This window comes from Hemitrygon akajei, chromosome 5, assembly GCF_048418815.1.
Source record: "Hemitrygon akajei chromosome 5, sHemAka1.3, whole genome shotgun sequence".
Classification (NCBI taxonomy): domain Eukaryota; kingdom Metazoa; phylum Chordata; class Chondrichthyes; order Myliobatiformes; family Dasyatidae; genus Hemitrygon; species Hemitrygon akajei.
This window is the reverse complement of record NC_133128.1, coordinates 5,090,671-5,118,658: the sequence shown is the minus strand read 5'-3', so window position 1 is coordinate 5,118,658 and position 27,988 is coordinate 5,090,671. Positions and strand designations below refer to the sequence as shown.

The 27,988-nt window shown below is 44.8% G+C and overlaps 1 protein-coding gene across 3 annotated transcripts; it reads right to left on the bottom strand.

The window, feature by feature from the left end:
• Positions 1–381: 381 nt before the first annotated feature.
• LOC140727456 (lysozyme C-1-like) lies at positions 382–27,988 on the bottom strand. Of its 3 annotated transcripts, none has more exons than XM_073044762.1 (6): positions 27,834–27,981; positions 19,720–19,988; positions 17,768–17,974; positions 9,775–9,948; positions 5,327–5,405; positions 382–855 (listed from the first exon to the last, which is right to left on the bottom strand). In XM_073044762.1, the coding sequence occupies exons 3-6, from the start codon at positions 17,952–17,954 to the stop codon at positions 792–794; spliced, it is 504 nt and encodes a 167-aa protein (XP_072900863.1). In that variant the 5' UTR covers positions 17,955–17,974; positions 19,720–19,988; positions 27,834–27,981; the 3' UTR covers positions 382–791. The 3 variants fall into 3 exon arrangements, with proteins under 3 accessions (XP_072900863.1, XP_072900862.1, XP_072900861.1); XM_073044761.1 differs by lacking the exon at positions 27,834–27,981 and adding an exon at positions 27,681–27,824; XM_073044760.1 differs by lacking the exon at positions 19,720–19,988 and having other exon boundaries at positions 27,834–27,988.

Sequence of the window (27,988 nt, the reverse complement as noted above, 5' to 3'; positions counted from 1 at the left end):
TTCTATAGATGCGTGTGTTGGAGAGTAAATGCCTGATGTAGAAACACCAATGCCCTTGAATGACAGTAGTGGATATGACCCAGTCCATCGTAGGTAAAGCCCTCCCCACCACTGACTACATCTACACCGTGCGCTGTCACAGGAAAGCAGCATCCATTATCAGACACCCCCACCATCCAGGCCCTGCTCTCTTCTCACTGCTGCCATCAGGAAGGAGGTACAGGAGCCTCAGGACTCACACCCCCAGGTTCAGGAACAGTTATTACCCCTCAGCCATCGGCTCTTGAACCAGAGGGGATAAATTCACTCAACTTCACTCACCACATCACTGAACTGTTCCCATAACCTTTGGACTCACTTTCAAAGACACTTCACCTCATGTTCTCAATATCTATTGCTTATTTATTTATTTATTTATTTATTTATTTTTGTATTTGGACAGTTTAATATCTTTTACAGATTGGTTGTCCATATTGTTATGTACGTCTTTCATTGATTCTATTCTGCTTCTTTGTATTTACTGTGAATGCCCACAAGAAGATGAACCTCAGGGCTGTGTATAGTGACGTATGCACATTGATAATAAATTTGGTTTGAACTTTAAACATACAAAAATAAGCTCCAATCACACCTCAATCAAGTTGTTAGGAAAGTACTAAATGACACCAATCTATGGCGCAGGAAATGGTGAATGTTTCGCTCGTTCACTGGGCTTTCAGTAATACGAGGTCATTAGCAGAATCTCAGGTTGATTGCAGAACGCAGCTCCAGTGAGTGGGTTTCATGTCTTGTTACAGATAGCACTCTGACAGGAAATTGCTGAGATTTCTGTGGCATCCATTCCTCCAGCCATACCTGAAACAGAGCAAGATTGTCAGAGACCAGGGGAGGGCTGCAGCAAAAAGGGACAACACACAGCATAGTGGTTAGCGAGTTGCTTTCCAGTGCCAGTAAGCCAGGCTCAGTTCCTGCCACGGCCTTATCGTCCAACACTACCTGCCCTTCCACCTATCTATGTGATGCACCATCAATAACTCTCGGAGACGGGAAGTGAACGATAGGTTTTTATTAGCAGCAAAAAGGGAGCACGACATCTCGGAGACTGAGGGAGGAGTAGTGCCTCCAATCACCTTTATAGAGGGGTCTGTGGGAGGAGTCACAGGAGCAGTCAGCAGAGGGGCATGTCCAGACAGGTATCCATAGTTTACCACACTACGTACGTCTGAAACTTGACACAAAGCCATCAATTCTATCATCCAAATCGATGACATATAATGTGAAAGGAAGTAGTCTCAACACTGACCCCTGTTGAGCAACCGGGAGCCAAAAGAATAAGCTCCCTTTATTCTGAATCTGCCTTCTGCCCGTCAGCCAATCATCCATCCATTCTGGTATCTTTCCCATAATGCCAGGGGCTCTTATCTTATTAAGCAGCCTCAGGTGCAGAGTCTTGTCAAAGGCCTTTTGAAAATCCAAGTAAACAACATCCACTGACTCACCTTTGTCTATCCTGTCTGTTAGTTCATCAAAGAATTCCAACAAATTTGTCAGACAGGATTTCCCATTAGGGAGATCATCCTGACTTTGGCCTACTTTATCATGTGCTCTCTTCTCACTGCTGCCATCAGGGGGAAGGTACAGGAGCCTCAGGATGCACAGCACTAGGCACCACAGTTCCTACCTCTCACCCATCAGGCATTGAACCAGAGGGAATAACTTCACTCACCCCAACACTGAACTGTTTTTACAACCTATGGACTCACTTTCAAGGACTTTTCATCTCATGTCCTCAATATTTATTGCCTATTTATTAATTATTATCATTTTTTTAATTTTTGTATTTGCTCTGTTTGTTGTCTTTTGCACACTGGTTGAATGCCCAGACTGGTGTAGTCTTTCATTGATTCTGTTGTGGTTATTCTATAGATTTACTGTGTATGTCCACAAGAAAATTAAGCTCAGGGTTGTGTATGGTGACACATATGTACTTTGATAATAAATTTACGTTGAACTTTGAAGTATCCTGAAACCTCATCCTTAATAATGGACTCCAACATCTTCCCAACCACTGAAGTCAGGCTAACTGCCTATAATTTCCTTTCTTCTGCCTCCCTCACTCCTTAAAGAGTAGAGTGACATATGCACTCTAGTGACTCTTGAAGGATCAGTACTAATGCCTCCACAATCTTTTCAGCCACCTCTTTCAGAACCCTGGGGTGTACACCATCTGGTCCAGGTGACAAATCTACCTTCAGATCTTTCAGTTTCCTAAGCACCTTCTCCACAGTAATAACAGCAACACTGACTTCTGACAGTCTGAGATTTCTGACACACTGCTTGTGCCTTCCACAGTGAAGACTGACGCAAAAATTTAGTAAGTTCTGCCACCATTCCTTTGTCTCCCATTATGACCTCTCCAGGGTTATTTTTCAGCAGTTGGATATCCACTCTCACTTCTCTTTTACTCCTTATATATCTGACAAACGTTTGTTATCCTCTTTGATATTATTGGCTAGCTTACCTTTATATTTCATCTTTTCTCACCTTCTGGCTTTTAATTGTCTTCTGTAAGTTTTTAAAAGCTTCTCGATCCTCTAACTTCCCACTAATTTTTGATATATATGACCTCTCTTACCCTTGTCAGCCACGGTTGCCTTACCTATAAAATACCTTCCTTCTTTGGGATGTATTTACCCTGCTCCTTCCAAACTCCCCCCAGGAGCTCCTGCCATCATTCCTGATAGTATTCCCTTCCAATCATCTTCGGCCAGCTCCTCTCTCATGCCTCTGTAATTCCCTTTACTCCACTCTAACTCTGATACATCTGACTTTAGCTTCTCCCAAGCAGGAGCCTTGTAAATCTCTTCTGCACTCTCTCCAGCTTGACAATGGCTTTCCTGCAGCAGGGCGACCAGAACAGTACACCCTACTCCAACTGTGGTCTCACCTAGTGTATGAATTATGCAGTTGCTTTTTTGCAGTGTGAAATGGCTAACATGAGAGGGCATAACTTTTCAGTGCTTGAGGAAAGTATTGGGGGAGATTTCAGAGTTAAGAGTTTTACATGAGAGTGTGGGTGTGTGGAACGTGCTGTCAGGGGTGGTGGTAGAGGCAAATACATCAGGAACATTTAGATAGGCACATGGATGATAGAAAAATGGAGGGGTATGTAGGAAGTGTTACGTACCCCTAGGGTTCATATTATCTGTGGACAATCACTTTAAAATGTTGGGAGAATGAGACTGGCTTTTGGACACTGGTTGAGTTGTTACAGAGAGAGAGAGAGACAAAGACTGCTCTAAAGATTGATGTTATGGTTTCTCTACAAGTTGTTTACCTTTCCACAAGGACACTTGCCTGCTTGTAGAGTTCCTGCAGAAAGTGGAGGGCAGAGCAGGTTGACGGACAGCTGGTGTCCAACATGCGGAGATAAAAGCCAGGTCCGCTGTTACACAGACACACACACAGTTTGGACACTGAACGAGCTTTGTTGCACCCATGGGCAGGTGGGGTTTTTGGAGGATCAATTCAGGGAAATCAATCAGTGGCTCTAGCAGTGTGAAAAGGTGCGACCGGTGGGGAACTATTTGTGTGTCCACCCTCGCCTGGGTGATAATTTCCTCACTGAAGAACGGTTGTACATGTTATGGTCACAGTCGGTGACATCCACAGGATTTCGGAGGACAACGGGGATTTCAGAAGACAACGGGAAGATCGACGTCATCAGCTCACCTCTCACCTCTGTCTCTCCAACGTTACTCAACTAACTACCTCGAACTGAACTGAACTCTCTTCATCATCGTAAGACTGTACCCATTCACCCCTAGGTTTGAAAGAGCCTAGTTTTGTTCCTATTCCACACTTATGTACAGATATCTCATTGCTAACCTGTTCAATATATTTGCATTTATATTACTATATTGCTTAGTTACTAATAAACACGATTAGTTTATAGCAATACCAGACTCCAATATGTTTTCCATTTCTGCCGGTTCGTTAACCCATCACGGGGTATGTGACAGAGGGAAGGGGGAAGATTGATTTTGGACTAGGTTAAAAGGTCAGCACAAAATCGTGGGCAAAAGGGCCTGTACTGTTTTGTGTTCTGTGATCGATGTGAACTGGTGGACTTCCCTTTCTCCAAAGATCTACGTGAATAGAACTCGCTGCTCCTATGCTCTACGTGCCGATGATGTTCTGAGCGCTATGGTAACATAGCGGCTAGCACAACGCTGTGATAGCTTGGGCCATCAGAGTTCAGAGTTCAATTGCAATGTCCTCTATAAGAAGTTCGTACTGATTAGTAGGTTAATTGGCCACTGTAAATTGTCCTGTGATTTAGGTTAGAATTAAATAGGTGGGTTGCTGGGCTGTGCGGCTTATTGGGCCAGAAGGGCTAGTTCTCTAAATAGAAATAAAAGAACCGTAAAACTTTGGAACCATTCAGCGATCAAGTATGCTCCACCATTCCATCTAGGTTGATATTTTTCCCTCTGAACCCCATTCTCCCTCCTTCTCCCCATAAACTTCCACCTTAGATATGATGACCTCCACAGCCATCTATGATAATGAATTCCACAGATTGTCCAGTCTCTAGCTAAAGAAATCCCTTTTCACCTGTGTTCTAAATAGATGTCCCTCTACTCTGAGGCTGTGTCCTCTGGTCCGAGACTCCCCCACAATAGGAAACATCCTCTCCATGTCCACACAATCTAGGTGTTTCTTTACAATATGTTCAAGGATGGGAAAGGTAGATCATCAAAGACTCTCATGGAGGAGGAGCAATACCTCACATTTCTTTTGGATTGCTTTAGCCTGATGGCATGAACATTGTCCTGGTAATTGTTTTCCCTCCCACTTCCCTCTTTTCTATTCCCCACTCTGGGCTCTTATCTCTGCTCTTCTCCTGCCTCACTCTTCCACCTGGTGCCCATCCTCCTTCCCTTTCTCAACCATCTGTTCTCCTATCTGATTCCTTATTCTCCAGCCTTTTGCCTTTTCCACCTATCACCTCCCAGCTTCTTACTTCATCCATGCTCCTCCCCCTACCCAGTTTCTCTGATCACCTTTCACTTGTCCTCCTTCCCTTACCCCCACCTTCTTATTCTGTCTCCTTCCCCCTTCCTTTCCACCCCGATGAAGGGTTATGGCTTGTCACCTTGACTGTTAACCATTTCCATAGATGCTATCTGACCTGATGAGTTCCTTCAGCATTTTGTGTGTGCTGTATGAATTTCCAGCACATGCAGAATCTCTTGTGTTTATTATCAAAATCTTCTATACTTCTTACGTTCTAGCATAGAAACAGTGAGCAGATTAAACCTACCAGGCTCTCATTCCTTGGGGATCACTGACCACTTGTTTTGCACACTGAACATCATCCGTGATATCATCGTCAAGTAAATCTACAATGAGAAAGACAAGGATTGAAATGACTATTCTGATGCTGACAGCTCCAGCTTGCTGGGCTTTGTTCTCACCAAAACAATGGGCCACTCCTATAGTTGGCCAAAGATGGGTCACTTCTATATCGGCTAAAGATGGGGTCACTTCTATCATTGGCCAATGATGGGTCACTTCTCTATGGAGCCAGAGATCTCACTCCTCTGTCCTGTTCATACCAATCAGTTGCTGACAGCATCAACATCCATTTTGCGAACTTCCAGTAACCACCCCATGCTTTCAGGCCTTTGTATATTCTTCCCACTCCCATCGGGCCGAAGGGAGAATATTCCAGGTTGCAACCCAAAAGCAAGCAATAATTTTCAATTGAAGCTAGAGGCTGAGATTGAAAGACTGAAGCATCACAGAGGGAAGCTCGTTTTTCTTTTGTTTAACTGATCGGGGAAAAGAAGCTAGACTGTGCAGGCGCGTGACATAGCGCACCTAGGTTTAAAAGAAAGACCACCTTATACAGTGGCCATCGTTGGAATGGACTGTCGGAGTGGGACGGCTTTGGCTCAATCAGGCTTCGGTGAGAAACAGGCAGAGGCGAGGGTAGGTTCCGGTGAGTTTCTGTTTTTTTTCTTTTTTTTGTTCAGACTAGAGAATATGCCAGGCAGGATGTTGAAATGCTCCTCTTGCAGGATGTGGGAAGTCAGGGAGACCTCCAGTGTCCTTGACAACGATACCTGCAAGAAGTGCATCCAGCTGTATCTCCTAACAGACTGCGTTAGGGAACTGGAGCAGGAGCTGGATGACCTCCGGATCATTCGGAAGAATGAGGAGTTTATAGATAGTAGCTTCCAGGAGGTAGTTATACCTAAGAAACAGGGCACAGGTAATTGGGTTACCGTCAGGCGAGGGAAGGGGAAAGGGCAGGTAGTGCAGGGTTCCCCTGTGGCCATTCCCCTTCTAAACAGGTATACCGATTTGGATACTGTTGGGGGGGGTGATGGCTTACCTGGGACAAGCTGCAGCAGCCGGATCTCTGGCACTGAGTCTGGTTCTGCAGTGCAGAAGGGAGGGAGAAAGATGAGGACAGTGGTAGTGATAGGGGACTCAATAGTCAGGAGTACAGACAGGAGGTTCTGTGGTCGTGACAGAGACTCCCAGATGGTTTGTTGCCTCCTGGGTGCAGGGTCAGGGATGTCCCTGATCGCGTGCACAGCATTCTGAGGTGGGAAGGTGCTCAGCCAGATGTCGTGGTACACATCAGTACCAATGACATAGGTAGAAAGAGTCAGGAAGTCCTGAAGAATGAGTACAGAGAGCTTGGTAGGAAGTTGAAAAACAGGACCTCGAGGGTAGTAATCTCCGGATTGCTGCCTGTGCCACATGCCAGTGAGGGTAAGAGTAGGATGCTCTGGCAGATGAACTGGTGTAGGGGGCAGGGTTCCAGATTTCAGGATCATTGGGACCTCTTCTGGGGCAGGTGGGACCTGTACAAGAGAGACAGGTTACACCTGAACTACAAGTGGACCAATATACTTGCAGGAATGTTTGCTAGTGTTAGTGGGGAGGGTTTAAACTAGATTTGCAGGAGGATGGGAACCAGAGTGCCAGAGTAGATAGTGGAATGGGGGTAAAAATAAATGATGTTAGTAGTTCATGCAAAGTTACAAATAGTAAGGTTGTGTGTGGTGGTAATACTCTTCTGAGGTGTGTATATTTCAATGCAAGGAGTATTGTGGGAAAGGCAGACGAGCTGAGGGCCTGGATTGATACATGGAATTATGACATCATAGCCATTATGGAAACTTGGCTACAGGAGGGGCAGGACTGGCAGATCAATGTTCCAGGGTTTGGATGTTTCAGATGTGATAGAGGCAGAGGGATGAAGGGTGCTGGGGTGGCTTTGCTAGTCAGGGAAAATATTACAGCAATCCTTCGGCAGAACAGATTAGAGGGCTTGTCTACTGAGGCCATATGGGTGGAGCTGAGAAACAGGAAAGGTATGACCACATTAATGGGTTGTATTATAGACCACCCAATAGTCAGCGAGAATTGGAGGAGCAAATCTGCAGAGAGATAACAGACAACTGCAGGAGACAGAAAGTTGTGACTGTAGGGGATTTTAATTTTCCACAGATTGATTGGGACTCCCATTCTGTTAAAGGTCTAGATGGGTTAGAGTTTGTGAAATGTGTTCAGGAAAGTTTTCTAAATCAATATATAGATGTACCAACTAGGGAGGATGCAATATTAGATCTCCTATTAGGAAATGAGTTAGGACAGGTGACGGAAGTGTGTGTAGGGGAACACGTTGGTTCCAGTGATCATAACGTCGTTAGTTTCAACTTGATCATGGATAAAGATAGATCTGGTCTTTGGGTTGAAGTTCTAAATTGGAGAAAGGCCAAATTTGAAGAAATGAGAAAGGATCTAAAAAACATAGATTGGGACAGGTTGTTCTCTGGCAGGGATGTGATTGGTAAGTGGAAGGCCTTCAAAGGAGAAATTTTGAGAGTGCAGAGTTTGTCTGTTCCTGTCAGGGTTAAAGGCAAAATGAAAAAGAATAAGGAACCTTGGTTCTCGAGGGATATTGGAACTCTGATAAAGAAGAAGAGAGAGATGTATAAGATGTATAGGCAACAGGGAGGAAATAAGATGCTTAAGGAGTATAAAAAGAGTAAGAAAATACTTAAGAAAGAAATCCGGAGGGCTAAAAGAAGACATGAGGTTGCTTTGGCAGTCAGGGTGAAGGATAATCCTAAGAGCTTCTACAGGTATGTTAAGAGCAAAAGGATAGTAAGGGATAAAATTGGTCGTCTTGAAGGTCAGAGTGGTCGGCTATGTATGGAACCAAAAGAAATGGGAGAGATATTAAATGGGTTTTTTGCATCTGTATTTACTAAGGAAACTGGAATGGAGTTTATGGAAACAAGGCAAACAAGTAGGGAGGTCATGGAACTTATACAGATTGAAGAGGAGGAGGTGCTTGCTGTCTTGAGGCAAATCAGAGTAGATAAATCCCCAGGACCCGACAGGGTATTCCCTCAGACCTTGAAGGAGATTAGTGTTGAAATTGCAGGGGCCCTGGCAGAAATATTTAAAATGTCGATATCCACGGGTCAGGTGCCAGAGGATTGGAGGATAGCTCATGTAGTTCTGTTGTTTAAAAAAGGCTCAAAAAGTAAGCCGGGAAATTATAGGCCAGTAAGTTTGACATCGGTAGTAGGTAAATTATTGGAAGGAATACTAAGAGATAGGATCTGCAAGTATTTGCATAGATAGGGACTTGCAGGACTGTGACTAGTGGTGTGCCACAGGGATCAGTGCTGGGTCCATTGTTATTTGTCACCTATATCAATGATCTGGATGATAATGTGGCAAATTGGATCAGCAAATTTGCTGATGATACAAAGATTGGAGGTGTAGTGGACAGTGAGGAAGGTTTTCAAAGCTTGCAGAGGGATTTGGACCAGTTGGAGGAATGGGATGAAAAATGGCAGATGGAGTTTAATGCGGACAAGTGTGAGGTATTGCACTTCGGAAGTCAAACCAAGGTAGAACATACAAGGTAAATGGTAGGACACTGAGGAGAGCAGTAGAACAGAGGGATCTGGGAGTACAGATACATAATTCCCTAAAAGTGGCGTCACAAGTAGATAGGGTTGTAAAGAGAGCTTTTGGTACATTGGCCTTTATAAATCAAAGTATTGAGTATAAGAGTTGGAATGTAATGGTGAGGTTGTATAAGACATTGGTGAGACCAAACTTGGAGTATTGTGTGCAGTTTTGGTCACCTAATTACAGGAAGGATATTAATAAGGTTGAAAGAGTGCAGAGAAGGTTTACAAGGATGTTGCCGGGACTTAAGAAACTGAGTTACAGAGAAAGGTTGAATAGGTTAAGACTTTATTCCCTGGAATGTAGAAGAATGAGGGGAGATTTGATAGAGGTATATAAAATTATAATGAGTATAGATAGAGTGAATGCAAACAGGCTTTTTCCACTGAGGCTAGGGGAGAAAAAATCCAGAGGATATGGGTTAAGGGTGAAGGGGGAAAGTTTAAAAGGAACAGTGGGGGGGGGCTTCTTCACGCAGAGAGTGGTGGGAGTGTGGAATGAGCTGCCAGATGAAGTGGTGAATGCGGGCTCACTTTTAACATTTAAGAAAAACTTTGACAGGTACATGGATGGGAGGGGTATGGAGGGATATGGGCCTGGTGCAGGTCAGTGGGACTAGGCAGAAAAATGGTTCGGCACAGCCAAGAAGGGCTAAAAGGCATGTTTCTGTGCTGTAATGTTCTACTGTTCTATGGTTATAACTGGCATCCTAGCAGTGAAGACCAACTGACACTTGATTAAATGACCCATTAGATTACTCACCAGTACACTGTATCCCACAGCCATTGTATGAATGTAAAGTGTTTCCATCGTCACACCACCATTTACTGTTTATCTGGAAAAGTCCGTAATCCGTGGAAACAATCCACCACGCATTCCCATTGTGATTAACTACGTAGGTAGAGTAATTGCTTTCATGTTGAACCAAGCACACCCCTAAAATAAAAGCAGAGAACAAGAGATCAGTGGCATTTAAGAAGTCTACAAGTCTGGCAACATTGAGTTTACTACTCAGAGTCAACATTGAGTTTATTGGTATACAGAGTACGTTATTTCATTTGGAGGGAACAAACCCTTTCAGCCTGTGCAGACGAATTATACCAATGTGAACAACTAGCCTACGAAAGCATTTGTCCCTGGAATGTGGGAGGAAACCGATGCAGTCACAGGAAACACACGAAAATTCCTTACACACGGCAGTGGGAATTGAAACCAGGTCACTGGCACTAAAAGTGTTACGTTCACCACTATGGCACAGTTCCAACCTCATAAGCACAAAAGTAGGTGCATGCAAAGAAAAACTATTGGCAGCAGCAACACTGGCACATACACTCATATCAGCAGCATATGAACAATTGGTTCAGAGTGGTCACAGTGTTTCTGTACTGAGATGGTGATTAGGGTTATGACAGTTGGTTCAGAGTGGTCACGGTGTTTCTGTACTGAGATGGTGATTAGGGTTGTGACGGTTGGTTCAGAGTGGTCACGGTGTTTCTGTACTGAGATGGTGATTAGGGTTGTGACAGTTGGTTCAGAGTGGTCACAGTGTTTCTGTACTGAGATGGTGATTAGGGTTGTGACAGTTCGTTCAGAGTGGTCACAGTGTTTCTGTACTGAGATGGTGATTAGGGTTGTGACGGTTGGTTCAGAGTGGTCACAGTGTTTCTGTACTGAGATGGTGATTAGGGTTGTGACAGTTCGTTCAGAGTGGTCACAGTGTTTCTGTACTGAGATGGTGATTAGGGTTGTGACGGTTGGTTCAGAGTGGTCACAGTGTTTCTGTATTGAGATGGTGATTAGGGTTGTGACAGTTCGTTCAGAGTGGTCACGGTGTTTCTGTACTGAGATGGTGATTAGGGTTGTGACGGTTGGTTCAGAGTGGTCACAGTGTTCCTGTACTGAGATGGTGATTAGGGTTGTGACAGTTCGTTCAGAGTGGTCACAGTGTTTCTGTACTGAGATGGTGATTAGCGTTGTGACAGTTCGTTCAGAGTGGTCAAGGTGTTTCTGCACTGAGATGGTGATTAGGGTTGTGACGGTTGGTTCAGAGTGGTCACTGTGTTTCTGTACTGAGATTGTGATTAGGGTTGTGACAGTTGGTTCAGAGTGGTCATGGTGTTCCTGTACTGAGATGGTGATTAGGGTTGTGACGGTTGGTTCAGAGTGGTCACTGTGTTTCTGTACTGAGATTGTGATTAGGGTTGTGACAGTTGGTTCAGAGTGGTCACGGTGTTTCTGTACTGAGATGGTGATTAGGGTTGTGACGGTTGGTTCAGAGTGGTCACGGTGTTTCTGTACTGAGATGGTGATTAGGGTTGTGGTGGTTGGTTCAGAGTGGTCACGGTGTTTCTATACTGAGATTGTGATTAGGGTTGTGACTGTTGGTTCAGAGTGGTCACGGTGTTTCTGTACTGAGATGGTGATTAGGGTTGTGACCGTAGGTTCAGAGTGGTCACGGTGTTTCTGTACTGAGATGGTGATTAGGGTTGTGACCGTAGGTTCAGAGTGGTTACGGTGTTCCTGTACTGAGATGGTGATTAGGGTTGTGATGGTTGGTTCAGAGTGGACATGGTGTTTCTGTACTGAGATGGTAATTAGGGTTGTGACCGTAGGTTCAGAGTGGTCACAGTGTTTCTGTACTGAGATGGTGATTAGGGTTGTGACCGTAGGTTCAGAGTGGTTACGGTGTTCCTGTACTGAGATGGTGATTAGGGTTGTGACCGTAGGTTCAGAGTAGTTACGGTGTTCCTGTACTGAGATGGTGATTAGGGTTGTGACTGATCGTTCAGAGTGGTCACGGTGTTTCTGTACTGAGATGGTGATTAGGGTTGTGACAGTAGATTCAGAGTGGTCACGGTGTTTTCTCTACTGAGATGGTGATTAGGGTTGTGGTGGTTGGTTCAGAGTGGTCACGGTGTTTCTGTACTGAGATGGTGATTAGGGTTGTGACAGTTGGTTCAGAGTGGTCACGGTGTTTCTGTACTGAGATGGTGATTAGGGTTGTGACAGTTGGTTCAGAGTGGTCACGGTGTTTCTGTACTGAGATGGTGATTAGGGTTGTGACAGTAGATTCAGAGTGGTCACGGTGTTTTCTCTACTGAGATGGTGATTAGGGTTGTGACCGTAGGTTCAGAGTGGTCACGGTGTTTCTGTACTGAGATGGTGATTAGGGTTGTGACAGTTGGTTCAGAGTGGTCACGGTGTTTCTGTACTGAGATGGTGATTAGGGTTGTGTTGGTTGGTTCAGAGTGGTCACAGTGTTTCTGTACTGAGATGGTGATTAGGGTTGTGGTGGTTGGTTCAGAGTGGTCATGGTGTTTCTGTACTGAGATGGTGATTAGGGTTGTGACTGTTGGTTCAGAGTGGTCACGGTGTTTCTGTACTGAGATGGTGATTAGGGTTGTGACTGTTGGTTCAGAGTGGTCACGGTGTTTCTGTACTGAGATGGTGATTAGGGTTGTGGTGGTTGGTTCAGAGTGGTCACAGAGTTTCTGTACTGAGATGGTGATTAGGGTTGTGACTGTTGGTTCAGAGTGGTCATGGTGTTTCTGTACTGAGATGGTGATTACAGTTGTGACTGTTGGTTCAGAGTGGTCACGGTGTTTCTGTACTGAGATGGTGATTAGGTTTGTGACCGTAGGTTCAGAGTGGTTATGGTGTTCCTGTACTGAGATGGTGATTAGGTTTGTGACGGTTGGTTCAGAGTGGTCACGGAGTTCCTGTACTGAGATGGTGATTAGGGTTGTGACCGTAGGTTCAGAGTGGTTACAGTGTTTCTGTACTGAGATGGTGATTAGGTTTGTGACTGTTGGTTCAGAGTGGTCACGGTGTTTCTGTACTGAGATGGTGATTCGGGTTGTGGTGGTTGGTTCAGAGTGGTCACGGTGTTTCTGTACTGAGATGGTGATTCGGTTTGTGGTGGTTGGTTCAGAGTTGTCACAGTGTTTCTGTACTGAGATGGTGATTAGGGTTGTGGTGGTTGGTTCAGAGTTGTCACAGTGTTTCTGTACTGAGATGGTGATTCGGGTTGTGACTGTTGGTTCAGAGTGGTCACAGTGTTCCTGTACTTAGATGGTGATTAGGGTTGTGTTGGTTGGTTCAGAGTGGTCACGGTGTTTCTGTACTGAGATGGTGATTCGGGTTGTGGTGGTTGGTTCAGAGTTGTCACAGTGTTTCTGTACTGAGATGGTGATTCGGGTTGTGACTGTTGGTTCAGAGTGGTCACAGTGTTCCTGTACTTAGATGGTGATTAGGGTTGTGTTGGTTGGTTCAGAGTGGTCACGGTGTTTCTCTACTGAGATGGTGATTAGGGTTGTGGTGGTTGGTTCAGAGTGGTCACGGTGTTTCTGTACTGAGATGGTGATTAGGGTTGTGACTGTTGGTTCAGAGTGGTCACGGTGTTTCTGTACTGAGATGGTGATTAGGGTTGTGGTGGTTGGTTCAGAGTGGTCACGGTGTTTCTGTACTGAGATGGTGATTAGGGTTGTGGTGGTTGGTTCAGAGTGGTCACAGAGTTTCTGTACTGAGATGGTGATTAGGGTTGTGACTGTTGGTTCAGAGTGGTCACGGTGTTTCTGTACTGAGATGGTGATTAGGGTTGTGACGGTTGGTTCAGAGTGGTCACGGTGCTTCTGTACTGAGATGGTGATTAGGGTTTTGACGGTTGGTTCAGAGTGGTCATGGTGTTTCTGTACTGAGATGGTGATTAGGGTTGTGACTGTTGGTTCAGAGTGGTCACGGTGTTCCTGTACTGAGATGGTGATTAGGGTTGTGACCGTAGGTTCAGAGTGGTTATGGTGTTCCTGTACTGAGATGGTGATTAGGGTTGTGACTGTTGGTTCAGAGTGGTCACGGTGTTTCTGTACTGAGATGGTGATTCGGGTTGTGATGGTTGGTTCAGAGTGATCACAGTGTTTCTGTACTGAGATGGTGATTATTGTTGTGACAGTAGGTTCAGAGTGGTCACGGTGTTTCTGTACTGAGATTGTGATTAGGTTAGTGACTGTTAGTTCAGAGTGGTCACAGTGTTTCTGTACTGAGATGGTGATTCGGGTTGTGGTGGTTGGTTCAGAGTGGTCACAGTGTTTCTGTACTGAGATGGTGATTAGGGTTGTGACTGTTGGTTCAGAGTGGTCACGGTGTTTCTGTACTGAGATGGTGATTAGGGTTGTGATGGTTGGTTCAGAGTGATCACAGTGTTTCTGTACTGAGATGGTGATTATTGTTGTGACAGTAGGTTCAGAGTGGTCACGGTGTTTCTGTACTGAGATTGTGATTAGGTTAGTGACTGTTAGTTCAGTGTGGTCACAGTGTTTCTGTACTGAGATGGTGATTCGGGTTGTGGTGGTTGGTTCAGAGTGGTCACAGTGTTTCTGTACTGAGATGGTGATTAGGGTTGTGACTGTTGGTTCAGAGTGGTCACGGTGTTTCTGTACTGAGATGGTGATTAGGGTTGTGATGGTTGGTTCAGAGTGATCACAGTGTTTCTGTACTGAGATGGTGATTATTGTTGTGACAGTAGGTTCAGAGTGGTCACGGTGTTTCTGTACTGAGATTGTGATTAGGTTAGTGACTGTTAGTTCAGAGTGGTCACAGTGTTTCTGTACTGAGATGGTGATTAGGGTTGTGACTGTTGGTTCAGAGTGGTCACGGTGTTTCTGTACTGAGATGGTGATTAGGGTTGTGATGGTTGGTTCAGAGTGATCACGGTGTTTCTGTACTGAGATGGTGATTAGGGTTGTGACCGTATGTTCAGAGTGGTCACGGTGTTTCTGTACTGAGATGGTGATTAGGGTTGTGACAGTTCAGAGTGGTTACGGTGTTTCTGTACTGAGATGGAGATTAGGGTTGTGACTGTTGGTTCAGAGTGGTCACGGTGTTTCTGTACTGTGATGGTGATTAGGGTTGTGACTGTTGGTTCAGAGTGGTCACGGTGTTTCTGTACTGAGATGGTGATTAGGGTTCTGACGGTTGGTTCAGAGTGGTCACTGTGTTTCTGTACTGAGATGGTGATTAGGGTTGTGACTGTTGGTTCAGAATGGTCACGGTGTTTCTGTACTGAGATGGTGATTAGGGTTGTGACGTTTGGTTCAGAGTGGTCACAGTGTTTCTGTACTGAGATGGTGATTAGTTTGTGATGGTTGGTTCAGAGTGGTGACGGTGTTTCTGTACTGAGATGGTGATTACTATTGTGACTGTTGGTTCAGAGTGGTCACACTGTTTCTGTACTGAGATGGTGATTAGGGTTCTGACGGTTGGTTCAGAGTGGTCACTGTGTTTCTGTACTGAGATGGTGATTAGGGTTGTGACGTTTGGTTCAGAGTGGTCACAGTGTTTCTGTACTGAGATGGTGATTAGTTTGTGATGGTTGGTTCAGAGTGGTGACGGTGTTTCTGTACTGAGATGGTGATTAGGTTTGTGACTGATTGTTCAGAGTGGTGACGGTGTTTCTGTACTGAGATGGTGATTACTATTGTGACTGTTGGTTCAGAGTTGTCACAGTGTTTCTGTACTGAGATGGTGATTAGGGTTGTGACAGTTCGTTCAGAGTGGTCACGGTGTTCCTGTACTGAGATGGTGATTAGGGTTGTGACAGTTGGTTCAGAGTGGTCACAGTGTTTCTGTATTGAGATGGTGATTAGGGTTGTGACGGTTGGTTCAGAGATGTCACGGTGTTTCTGTACTGAGATGGTGATTTGGTTTGTGATTGTTGGTTCAGAGTGGTCATGGTGTTTCTGTACTGAGACGGTGATTAGGGTTGTGACAGTTGGTTCAGAGTGGTCACGGTGTTTCTGTACTGCGATGGTGATTAGGTTAGTGACTGTTGGTTCAGAGTGGTCACGGTGATTCTGTACTGAGATGGTGATTAGAGTTGTGACGGTTGGTTCAGAGTGGTCACGGGGTTTCTGTACTGAGATGGTGATTAGGGTTGTGACTGTTGGTTCAGAGTGGTCACGGTGTTTCTGTACTGAGATGGTGATTAGGGTTGTGATGGGTAGTTCAGAGTGGTCACAGTGTTTCTGTAATTAGGGAGTGATTAGGATCGTGACGGTTGTTTCAAGACCCAAATAGTTGAAGGGACATTTCTGTTCCTTCACCTGATGGTGGGGGACTTCAGGCTTTTGTTCCTTCTGCCCAGTGGCAGCTGCAAGAGGATGCCATACTTGGAAGTGGGGATATTTTATTATGTGTGTTAATGACTAATTGTACGAAGGAACTGGAAACAGGGAGTAGGAAGTGTCTGTCATCAGTTGAGCCAATATGCACTGCTCTTCTTGTTCCGACAATAACAGACATTTCATTCAAATCTTTAGATGAGAGTTAACCAATCATTGTGTCATTGAACACAACAGCACTGAAACAGGACCTACAGCCCATCTAGTCCAAGCTAAACTTATATCCTGCTTTGTCCCCTCGACTTGCACCCAGACCTCACCCCTCTGTATCCTCCCATCCGCGTACCTGTTCAAATTTCTCTTAAATGTTCAAATCGACCCCACATCCACCACTTGCTCTGGCAGCATGTTCAACACTCTAACGCACCCCCTGTTTAAAGAAGCTACAACTCATATTCCCCTTAAACAGTTCACCTTTCAACCTTAAACCATGGCCACTGTTCTATGCCCTCCAGTTTGACATTTCCTGTCTGTGATGAAGACATAGGGCATATTTAGTCCAGTACAGCTCAGAAACAGTCCCTTTTACTCCCAATAATGAGCTAAAACAAGTAAATTAGTAATCAAATGCCCAATTAAACATCACTTCTGCACACGTCATCTACATATACTTCATTCTCTGCAGATTTCTGCATTTATCCAGAGAGGTGCTGGCAAAGGGCTAGTAGCATTATAAAAGACCCCACCCACCCTGTTTATGGACTGTTTGTCCCACCCCCATCAGGGAGGAGGCCACATAGCATCCACTCCAGGACCACCAGACTCAAAAACTGTAACGTTCCCCAAGCAGTAAGGCTGATCACCAACTCCAACCAGAAGTTGAGCATCTTGAATCTCAGCATTCTGAGACAGATCCTATCCATGTTTTGAGTTGAAACATCGAGAATTTCCTCCCTTCCCACAGATGCTGCTCGGCCTGCTGAGTTCCTCCAGCAGATTGTTTGCTGCTCTGGATTCCAGACTCAGCACTCTCTGGTGTCTGGAACCGTGCCTGGGCCTGCTTCTGATACTCATTTTTATGTACCCTTGGATTTCATTCTTTCCCTTTCTCCCCATCTAGAATGGACTCAGTTGATCACAATCTGCAACCCAATAGTGAAATCCCACGAGAGGATCACCGGGGTCTCCTTCCCTGCTATTTCTGACATTTACTGGGAGTGTTTCAGACGAAGGACCTGAAGCATTGTTGAGGATTTACCACCCATCCCACAGTCTCTTTGACCCACCACCATCGGGAAGGAGGTACAGGGGCATCAGGACTAGGACTGACAGAGTGGGAATGGCAGAGAGACTCGTACAATGAGCTGTGTGCCTGTGCAATTCACATGCATTTTGAATTATATTTGATTAACTTATTTATGTGCCGTGTGTGATATATGTTTTGCAGGTGGACAGTGTAGGAACGGTGTTTGATTTGGTTGCTATATCTACAGTCCAATGACAGTAAACTTGAACGTGACAACTGGACCTACTGCGAAGACCGCAATCACAGTACTGCAGACTCACTGAGGTGTAAAGGAATCAGTGGCAAGGTTAGAGACCAGGTTATGGACCCGTCAGTAAGGGAAGATGAGACTTACAGTCTTCCAGCCTGTAGCCTCGATATCCATCCAGGTCACGGCTTCTTAACTCACGGGCCAGCTCACATTTCTCATAGGTTCGCGGACTTACGACTGTGAGCAAGGCAGAGAGAAGAAACAGAGTCTTCATCGTGTTGTTAATTACACTACAGCGCTGTCCGCTTAGTATACAACCACCTCTTTTCATCTCTGATCCAAAATTAGATTCTGGAACAAAGAAAAGAGAAACCATTTTAGTCGGACTGAATGATACCAACATAGGTGTGGAGACAGGTTTATCAAGCACCTTCATTCCATCCAGGATTCCTATCCCCATTCCCGTTCCAACATGTCAGTCAATGGCCTTCTCTTCTGCCACTCTCAGGGTGGAGGAGCAACAACGCGTATTTCACCTAGGTAGCCTCCAACTTGATGGCATGAACATCACTGTCTCCCTCTGGTGATTTATTCCCCCTCCCTCTTCAGTCTTCTTCATTTTCCCACTCTGGCCTCTTAGCTCTTCTCACCTGCCTATCACCTCCTTCCATGGCCGACTCTCCTTCCATGGCCGACTCTCCTTCCATGGCCGACTCTCCTTTCCTATCAGCTTCCTTCTGCTTCAGGCCTTTAGCTTTTCCATCTACCACCCCCCAGCTTCTCACTTCATATCCCCTTCCTCCACCCACCTGGCTTCACCTAACACCTTCTAGATGTGCTCCTTTCCCTCTCCCCACCTTCTTAGTTTGGAGTCTTCCCCCTTCCTTTCCAGTCCTGATGAAGGGTCTTGATGGAACATTGACTGTTATTCCATCCCAAAGTGCAGCTGAGTACCTCCGGCTCTCTCTGCGTACTCATCGGATTGAACGAAGCTTACCAAAGCTTGCTTCAAAGTGATTCCTGGGGGAATATGGAGAATCTGGCCCTGGAGGGCCGGAAATGAGCCCAAAGACAGGATCTCAGCGGGTTGGGCAGTGTCTGTGAGAGGGAAGATGGTCGGTGCTTGAGGTAAAGACACTGTATCAGCACTGAGAGTATGGAGAGGGTTAAAGATATTATGAAGGAAGAGGGGGTAAGACAAGATCTGATGGGAATTGGAATTGGAATTTCAGAAGCAGAATCGGAGGCCTCTATTGGTCGAGATCAACTATGGATGTTGTGCCCCATCTGTCTACATGAAATGCAAGCCTGGGCAGTATGAAATGGAGATCAAGCTGTTGCCAATGTAGCAGGCTCCACCTCACCATGCAGCGGAGAATCTAAACCAGGCAGAGACCAATACAGTTTGGCACCAGCCCCATCGCAGAAATTGCCAGTCAGTGTTGAACTCAATGTAGGTGCCTTAGGGACTCCAGATCCAGATTTTTCCCTCAGGGTTTACTCCTGAAGCCTTCCCCATGAGTGAGTACAGCTGCAAGGCAGAGGAGGTTTGAGATCAGAGTTTTCCTTCTAAATGAGCTGCCAACAACAGCTAGTGAGCTATATCTGCCCGAAGTGACTGATTTTAAAGCGCCAGTAATCTGCCTTTGCCTCTTCTCCTGTCACAAGAAATGGTTCTGCTGGGCTTAGTAGCTAAGTCACACGTGAAGACCAGGAGCTGGATTAAAGAATCAGAATTGAAATCAGGTTTAACATCACCAGCATATGTCTCATACCATCAAGAGTGAAGTTAATTTTTGTTACACAATAGAGAATAGATTGAGTGAGCTCAGAATCTTCTCTTTGGAGTGAAGGTGTGTAACCCCCTGGGTCGCCTCAGGCTCGCTCAGCTCGTTCTCGTCTAGGGGGAGCAGCTTTCGGCCCCGCCAAACTGGGTAATCAGCTGGTGTGGATGCTGTGTGATGTCCCCGCCTCGCCCAAAAACAGACAGTACACCTTATGCGATTAAATGAGTACAATTTATAAAGGTTACTATAACTAAGTGATTAATAATACAGTATATATGAAGGAAAAAAAATAAAGAAAAGGCGCTAAACTTATCAAAGTCCAAACCACTTCGTGCACAACCGTTGGAGCTCAATTACTGAAGTCTTCTGGCCACCATTCGATCCCCTCCGAACTCCTCGACCCGCCACCTGGGACCAACCACGGTGGTCGACCAGACGCTCCACACAAATCTGTCTTCGTCTCCTCTCCTCACCAAAAACCTTGGGCCTCGGACCCCCGCTCGGGGTCCGTTCCATCGCCCAGCTTCCAGCATCGCGTCCTCTCTCTCTCACACCCTCGCGCCGACTGCCCAAAATGCCTGCCAACAATCAGTTTACAGACCCACAAGAAAGAATAACATTAATCCCAATTGGTTAACAAACAAATACAATTCACAATATCAGTAATTTCAACCCAAACAAACTTCCAGCACTTATCATAACAAAGAAGCATTCCTACTTTTAACAAAACAAAGACGCCATTTTGATTACATACACAGTAACAAAGAAAAAGAAGAAACCCCCTTTACAGGAGGATGAGAGGTGACTTGTTAAATGTGTACAAAAGGCAGTGAAGGTATAAATTGGTAAAAGCTATAGAACTATGTTGTCCACTTGGGAACTTGTGTTACAAGACCATCAGACATAGGAGCAGAATGAGGCCATTTGGCCCACTGAGTCTGCTCTGCCATTTCATCATAGATAATCCAATTTTCCTCTCAGCCCCAATCTCTTGCCTTCTCCTCATGTCCCTTCATGCCCTGACCAATCAAAAACCTATCACCCTCTGCCTTAAATATACATAAAGACTTGGCCTCCACAGCTGTCTGTGGCAAAGAATTCCACAGATTCACCACCATCTGGCTAAAGAAATTTATCCTCATCTCCGTTCTAAAAAGACACCCCTCTATTCTGATACTAGACACTCCTATCGTAGGAAATATCCTCTCCACATCCACTCTATCAAGGCCTTTCACCATTCGACAGGTTTGAATAAAAGTCACCCCTCATTCCTCTGAATTCTCGAGAGTACAGGCCCAGAACTATCAAACACTCTTTATATGTCAAGCTGTTTAATCCTGGAATCATTTTCATGAACTTCCTTTGAACCCTCTCCAGTTTCAGCACATCCTTTCTAAGATAAGGGGCCCAAACCTGCTCACAGTACTACAAGTGAGGCCTCACTAGTGTTTTATTAAGTTTTAAAATTACATCATTGCTTTTTTATTCTGGTCTGCTTGAAATGAATGTTAGCATCACATTTGCCTTCCTCACCACAGACTCAGTCTGTAAATTAACTTTTAGGGAATCCTGCACAAGGACTCCCAGGTCCCTTTACACCTCAGTTTTTTGTATTTCTCTCCATTTGGAAAATAATCAACCTTTTCATTTCTTCTACCAAAGTGCATAACCCATACACTTAACACCACTGTTATTCCATCTGCCATTTCTTTGTCCATTCTCCTAATCTAAGTCTTTCTGTAGCCTCTCTACTACCTCAAAACTACCCCCCACTCCACCCATCTTGATATCATCTGCAAAGTTTGCAACAAAGCCATCAATTTGATTATCCAAATCACTGACATATAACATAAAAATAATTGGTTCCAACACAGACCCCTGTGGAACACCAGGAGTCACCGTAGCCAACCAGAAAAGGCTCCCTTTATTACACTCTTTGTTTGCTGCCAATCAGCCACTGCTTTAACCATGCTGGAATCTTCCCTGTAATACTATGGACTTGTAGCTTGTTAACCAGCCTCATGTGTGCCACCTTGTCAAATGCCTTCTGAAAACCCAAGTACATGACATCAACTGATTCTCCTTTGTCTATCCTGTTTGTTATTTCTTCAAAGAATTCCAACAGATTTGTCAGGCAAGATTTTCCCTTGAAGAAACCATGCTGACTATGAACAATTTTATCCATGTACCCTGAGACCTCATTCTTAATAACCAACTCCAACATCTTCCCAACCACTGAGGTGAGACTAACTGGCCTATAGGTTACTTTCTTCTGCATCTCCACCTTCTTGAAGAGTGGAGTGACATTTGTAATTTTTCAGTCTTCTGGAATCATTCCAGAACCTAGTGATTGTTGAAAGATTATTACTAATGCCTCCACAAACTCTTCAGCCACTTTGTTCAAAACCCTGGTCAATCTGGTCCAAGTGACTTATCTACATTCAGACCTTCCAGTTTCCCAAGAACCTTCTCTCTAGTTACAGTAACTTCACACACTTCATAGCCCCTCGATACCTGGAACTTCCACAGTGAAGGCTGATGCAAAATGCTTATTCAGATCATCTGCATTTTCTTTGTCCCCATTACCCCCTTCCAGGATTGTTTTCCAGTGGTCCGATATCCACTCTCGTCTCTCTTTTACACTTTATGGATCTGAAGAAACTTCTGGTATCCTATTTAATATTATTGGCTAGTTTACTTAGAACATAAAATCTACAATACTTTACAAGCCCTCGGCCCACAATGTTGTGCTGACGACATAAGTTACTCCAGAAACTGCCAAGAATTTCCCTAGCACATAGCCCTCTATTTTTCTAAGCTCCATGTACCTATCTAAGAGTCTCTTAAAAGACCCTATTGTGTCCGCCTCCACCACCTTCGCTGGCAGTGCATACCACGCAGCCACCACTCTCTGTGTGAAAAACTTACCTCTGACATCCCTTCTGTACCTACTTCCAAGCACCTTAAAACTAGGCCCTCTCGTGTTATTCATTCCAGCCCTGGGAAAAAGCCTCCGACTATCCACATGATCAATGCGCTTCACCATCTTTACACCTCTATCAGGTCACTTCTCATCCTCTGTAACTCCAAGGAGAAAAGGCCAAGTACAATCAACCTATTCTCATAAGATACACCCCCCAATCCAGGCAACATCTTTGTAAATCTCCTCTGCACTCTCTCTATAGTATCCACATCCTTCCTGTAGTGAGGTGGCCAGAACTGAACACAGTACTCCAAGTGGGATCTAACTATGGTCTTATATAACTGTAACACTACCTCATGGCTCTTGAATTCAGTCCCATGGTTGATGAAGCCCAACACCATATGCCTTCTTAACAACACTGTCAACCTGTGCAGCTGCTTTGAGTGTCCTATGGATATGGACCCCATGATCTCTCAGATCCTCCACACTGCCAAGAGTCTTACCATTAATTTTATATTCAGTCTTCAAATTTGACCTACCAAAATGAACCACTTCACACTTATTGGGGTTGAAGTCCATCTGCCACTTCTCAGCCCAATTTTGCATTCTACCAATGTCCCACTGTAACCTCTAACAACCCTTCAGACTATCCACAACACCCCCAACCTTTGTGTCATCAGCAAATTTACTCACCCATCCCTCCACTTCCTCATCCAGGTCATTTATGGAAATAACAAAGAGGAGAGGTCCCAGGACAGATCCCTGAGGCACTCCACTGGTCACTGTCCTCCATGCAGAATACAAACCATCTACAACCAACCTTTGCCTTCTGTGGGCAAGTCAGTTCTGGATCCACAAAACAAGGTCTCCTTGGATCCCATGCCTCATTACTTTCTGAATGAGCCTTGCATGGGGTACCTTATCAAATGCCTTACTGAAATCCATATACACTACATCCACTGCTCTACCTTCATCAATGTGTTTTGTTACATCATCAAAGAATTCAATCAGGTTCGTAAGGCACGACCTGCCCTTGACAAAGCCATGCTGACTATCCCTAATCAAACTACATCTCTCCAAATGCTCATAAATCCTGCCTTTCAGGATCTTCTCCAACAACTTGTCCACCACTGAAGGAAGACTCACTGGTCTATAATTTCCTGGGCTATCTCTGCTCCCTTTCTTGAACAAGAGAACAACATTTGCAACCCTCCAATCCTCTGGTACTTCTCCCGTCCCTATTGATGATGCAAAGATCATTGCCAGAGGCTCAGCAATCTTCTCCCTCACTTCCCACAGTTAACCAGGGATATATCTCATCCGGTCCTGGCAACTTATCTAACAATACTTTTCAAAATCTCCAACACATCCTCTTTCTTATTGTCTGTACACATTTCAGTCCACTGTAAGACATCCCCACAATGCCAAGGTCCTTTTCACCGGTGAATACTGAGGTAAAGTATTCATTAAATACCTCTGCTACCTCCTCCGGCCCAATGCACATGTTTCCGTATTGCACCTGATTGGTTCTATTCCCACACGGCTCATCCTCTTGCTCTTCACATACTTGCAGAATGCCTTGGGGTTTTCCTTAATCCTGCTCGGCAAGGAACTTCCCATGGCCCCTTCCAGCTCTCCTAATTTCATTCTTGAGCTACTTCCTGGCACCCTTGTAATTTTCTAGAGCTCTAACAGTACCTAGTTTCTTGAACCTTTCAGAAGCTTTTCTTTTCTTCTTAATTAGATTTTTTACATCTTTTGTACACATGATTCTTTTACCTTACTGGCCTTTCCCTACTCAACGGTACATGCCTATGCAGAACTCCATGCAATGTTCTCTGAACATACACTTCTCTGAGAACATCTGCTCCCAATTTATGTTCCCACGTTCCTGCCTAATAGCATCATATTTCCTGCTACCCCAATTAAATGATTTCCTGCTCCTCTCCCTCTCAAGCGCTATGGTAAAGGAGCTAAAGTTGTGATCACTACCTCTAAAATGCTCTCCCACCGAAAGATCTGACACCTGACCAGGTTCATTTCCCAATACCAGATCAAGTACCAGCTCTCCCCTAGTTGGCTTATTTACAAATTGTGTCAGGAAACCTTCCTGAACACACCTAACAAACCCCACCCCATCCAAACCCCTTGCTCTAGGGAGGTGCCAGTCAATATTAGAAAAGTTAAAATCACCCATCACAACAATTCTATTATTATTGCACTGTTCCAGAATTCACCTTCCCATCTGTTCCTCAATGTCCCTGTTCTTATTGGGGGAGGTTTATAAAAAACACCCCATAGAGTTATTGCCCCCTTCCAGTTCCTAACTTCCACCCACAGAGACTCAGTGGACAATCCCTCCATGACTTCCTCCTTTTCTGCAGCTGTGATACTATCCCTGATTAGCAATGTCTCGTCTCCACCACTTTTGCCTCCCTCTCTGTTCTTTATGAAACATCTAAAACCTGGCACACTCAACAGCCATTCCTGCTCCTGAGTCATCCAAGTCAATGGCCACAATGTCATAGTTGCACATATTGATCCACGCTCTGTTCATTCACCTTGTTTATAATACTCCTTGCATTAAAACAGACACATCTCAAACCATCTGGCTGAGTGCTTCTTCGCTCAATCATCTGTCTATCCTTCCTCACAAACTCCCTACAAGCTGTCTCTACTTTTGTGCCAACCACTCCATCCTCTGCCTCTTCACTTCAGTTCCCAACCTCTGCAAATCTAGTTTAAACCCTCCCCAACAGCAGAAGCAAACCTCCGTCCCAGGATATAGGTTCCCTTCCAGTTCAGGTGCAACCCGTCCCTCTTGTACAGGTCATCCCTTCCCCAGAAAAGGTTCCAATGATCCCAGAACTTGAAACCGTGCCCCCTGCACCATCTCCTCAGCCACTCATTCATCTGTGCTATCTTCCTGTTCTGACCTTCCCCAGCTCGTGGCCCTGGGAGTGATCCGGAGATTACCACCTCGGCGGTCCTGCTCTTCAGCCTCCTTCCTAACTCCCCAAACTTACTGCAGGGACCTCAACCCCTCTCCTGCGTATGTCATTGGTACCAACATGTATCATGACCTCCCATTCAAGAATATTCTACAACAGTTCGGAGACATCCTGGACCCTAGCACCCAGGAGGCGACACACTATCCTGGTGTCTCTTTTGCTGCCGCAGGATCTTCTATCTGTCCCCCTAACTATCGAGTCCCATATGACTATTGCTCTGCCTGACTTCATCATACCCTTTTGAGGCTCAGAGCCGACCACAGTGCTATTGGTCACAGTGCTATCTGCTCAAAAGTGTTATTTGTCAATTGCTCTGCCTCCTGGATGATCCTAAGTTCAAGCTGCAGGCCTTCCCCCCTCCACGCCACCGATGTTGTCCAAGGGAAGGGCACTAGGACCCATGCAGCTTGGCACCGGTGACGTCGCAGAGCAATGTGTTGTTAAGTGCCTTGCTCAAGGACACAAACATGCTGCCTCAGCTGAGGCTCGAACCAGTGACCTTCAGGTTACTAGTCTGATGCCTTGCCCACTAGGCCATGAGCCAACACGTATTTGGATTATTCCTACCAAACTGTAGCACCTCACAGTTATCAGCATTAAACTCCATCTGCCATCGCTCAGCTCACTCTTCTAACTGGCCTAAATCTCTCTGCAAACTTTGAAAACTTACTTCATTATCCACAACACCACCTATCTTAGGATCATCTGCATACTTACTAATCCAATTTACCACCCCATCATCCAGATCATTAATGTATATAACAAACAACATTGGACCCAGTACAGATCCCTGAGGCACACCTTTAGTCACCGGCCTCCAACCTGACAAACAATTATCCACCACTACTCTCTGGCATCTCCCATCCAGCCACTGTTGAATCTATTTTACTACTTTAATATTAATACCTAATGATTGAACCTTCCTAACTAACCTTCCATGCGGAACCTTGTGAAAGGCCTTGATGAAGTCCATATAGACAACATCCACTGCTTTACCCTCGTCAACTTTCCTCGTAACCTCTTCAAAAAATTCAGTAAGATTTGTCAAACATGACCTTCCACACACAAATCCAAGTTGACTGTTCCTAATCAGACCCTGTCTATCCAGATAATTATATATACCATCTCTAAGAATACTTTCCATTAATTTACCCACTACTGTCATCAAACTGACAGGCCTATAATTGCTAGGTTTACTCTTAGAACCCTTTTTAAACAATGGAACCACATGAGCAATACGCCAATCCTCCAGCACCATCCCCATTTCTAATGACATTTGAAATATTTCTGTTAGAGCCCTTGCTATTTCTACACTAATCTGCCTCGAGGTCCTAGGGAATATCCTGTCAGGACCCAGAGATTTATCCACTTTTATATTCCTTAAAAGCGCCAGTACTTCCTCCTCTTTAATCGTCATAGTTTCCATAACTTCCCTACTTGTTTCCCTTACCTTACACAATTCAATATCCTTCTCCTTAGTGAATACTGAAGAAAAGAAATCGTTCAAAATCTCCCCCATCTCTTTTGGCTCCACACATAGCTGTCCACTCTGATTCTCTAAGGGGCCAATTGTATCCCTCACTATCCTTTTGTTATTAATATAACTGTAGAAACCCTTTGGATCAATTAATTAATTAATTTTGGTTCATTGCACAACAACCAATTCGGAACAGCTGACTGCCTAGTGGACTCAAACACAAGCTGCTCTAAAAAGCTATCTGTAGGCACTCTAGAAATTCCCCATCCTGGAATTCAGCACCAACCTGATTTTCCCAATCTACCTGCATATTGAAGTCCCCCATGGCTAATGTAACATTGCCCTTTTGACATGCATTTTCCATCTCCCACTGTAATTTGCAGGACCCCCTTACTACTGTTTGGGGGTCTGCAAACAACTCTCATCAGGACTTTTTTACCCTTGCAGTTCCTTAGCTCTATTTACAATGATTCAACACCTTGCAACCCTACGTCACCTCTTTCTAATGTCTGATTTCATTTTTTACCATCAGAGCAATGCTGCCCCTCCTGCCTTCCTACCTGACTTTTCGACACAACGTGTATCCTTGGACATTAAGCTCCCAGTTATAATCTTCTTTCAGCCTACAACGTCATCTACAACAGTGCTACAAGATCATCTACCTTATTCTATATACTCACACATTCAAATATAACACCTTCAGTCCTGTGATCACCTTTTTCGAATTATGGTTACTGTCAAAGGCAACTTTTTCCACATCCTCAGCACCTTCTCTCTGGAAGAAGTTCCCCACAAAGCCTTCTCTCACCCAATCCTACGTCCTACAGTATTCAACACCCAACCTTGAGGAAAAGAGCACCTTTTTTAAGCCTGTTGCACTTGGAGATGACGGCTGATCGGTAGCTTGGTGGACTTTGACAAGTTTGGCAAAAGCACCGGTTGGCACATTCTCTAACTCCACAACTTCAAGAGTTAAACCATCAGGATAAATTTTGAAGGATAGTGCACTCACTGTCCTGGTCACTGATGGTCATCGAGTTGAGGCATCAATGAAGCAGTTTCTCCAGAGGTAAAATTTGGTGCGACACAGCAGCTCAATTTAACTGCAAATTCATTGCACAACTTTGCAAAATATAGGTAAATATTCCCAGAATTTATCGCCTCACT

Coding starts and splice junctions, on each gene's coding strand:
- LOC140727456 (XM_073044760.1), bottom strand. CDS start 27,855: ATGACCATCAGTGACCAGGACA. Junction 5,406..9,774: donor CTGTGGGATACAGTGTACTG/GTGAGTAATCTA, acceptor TTCTCATTGTAG/ATTTACTTGACGATGATATC. Junction 856..5,326: donor CCCCAAGGAATGAGAGCCTG/GTAGGTTTAATC, acceptor GCTCTGTTTCAG/GTATGGCTGGAGGAATGGAT.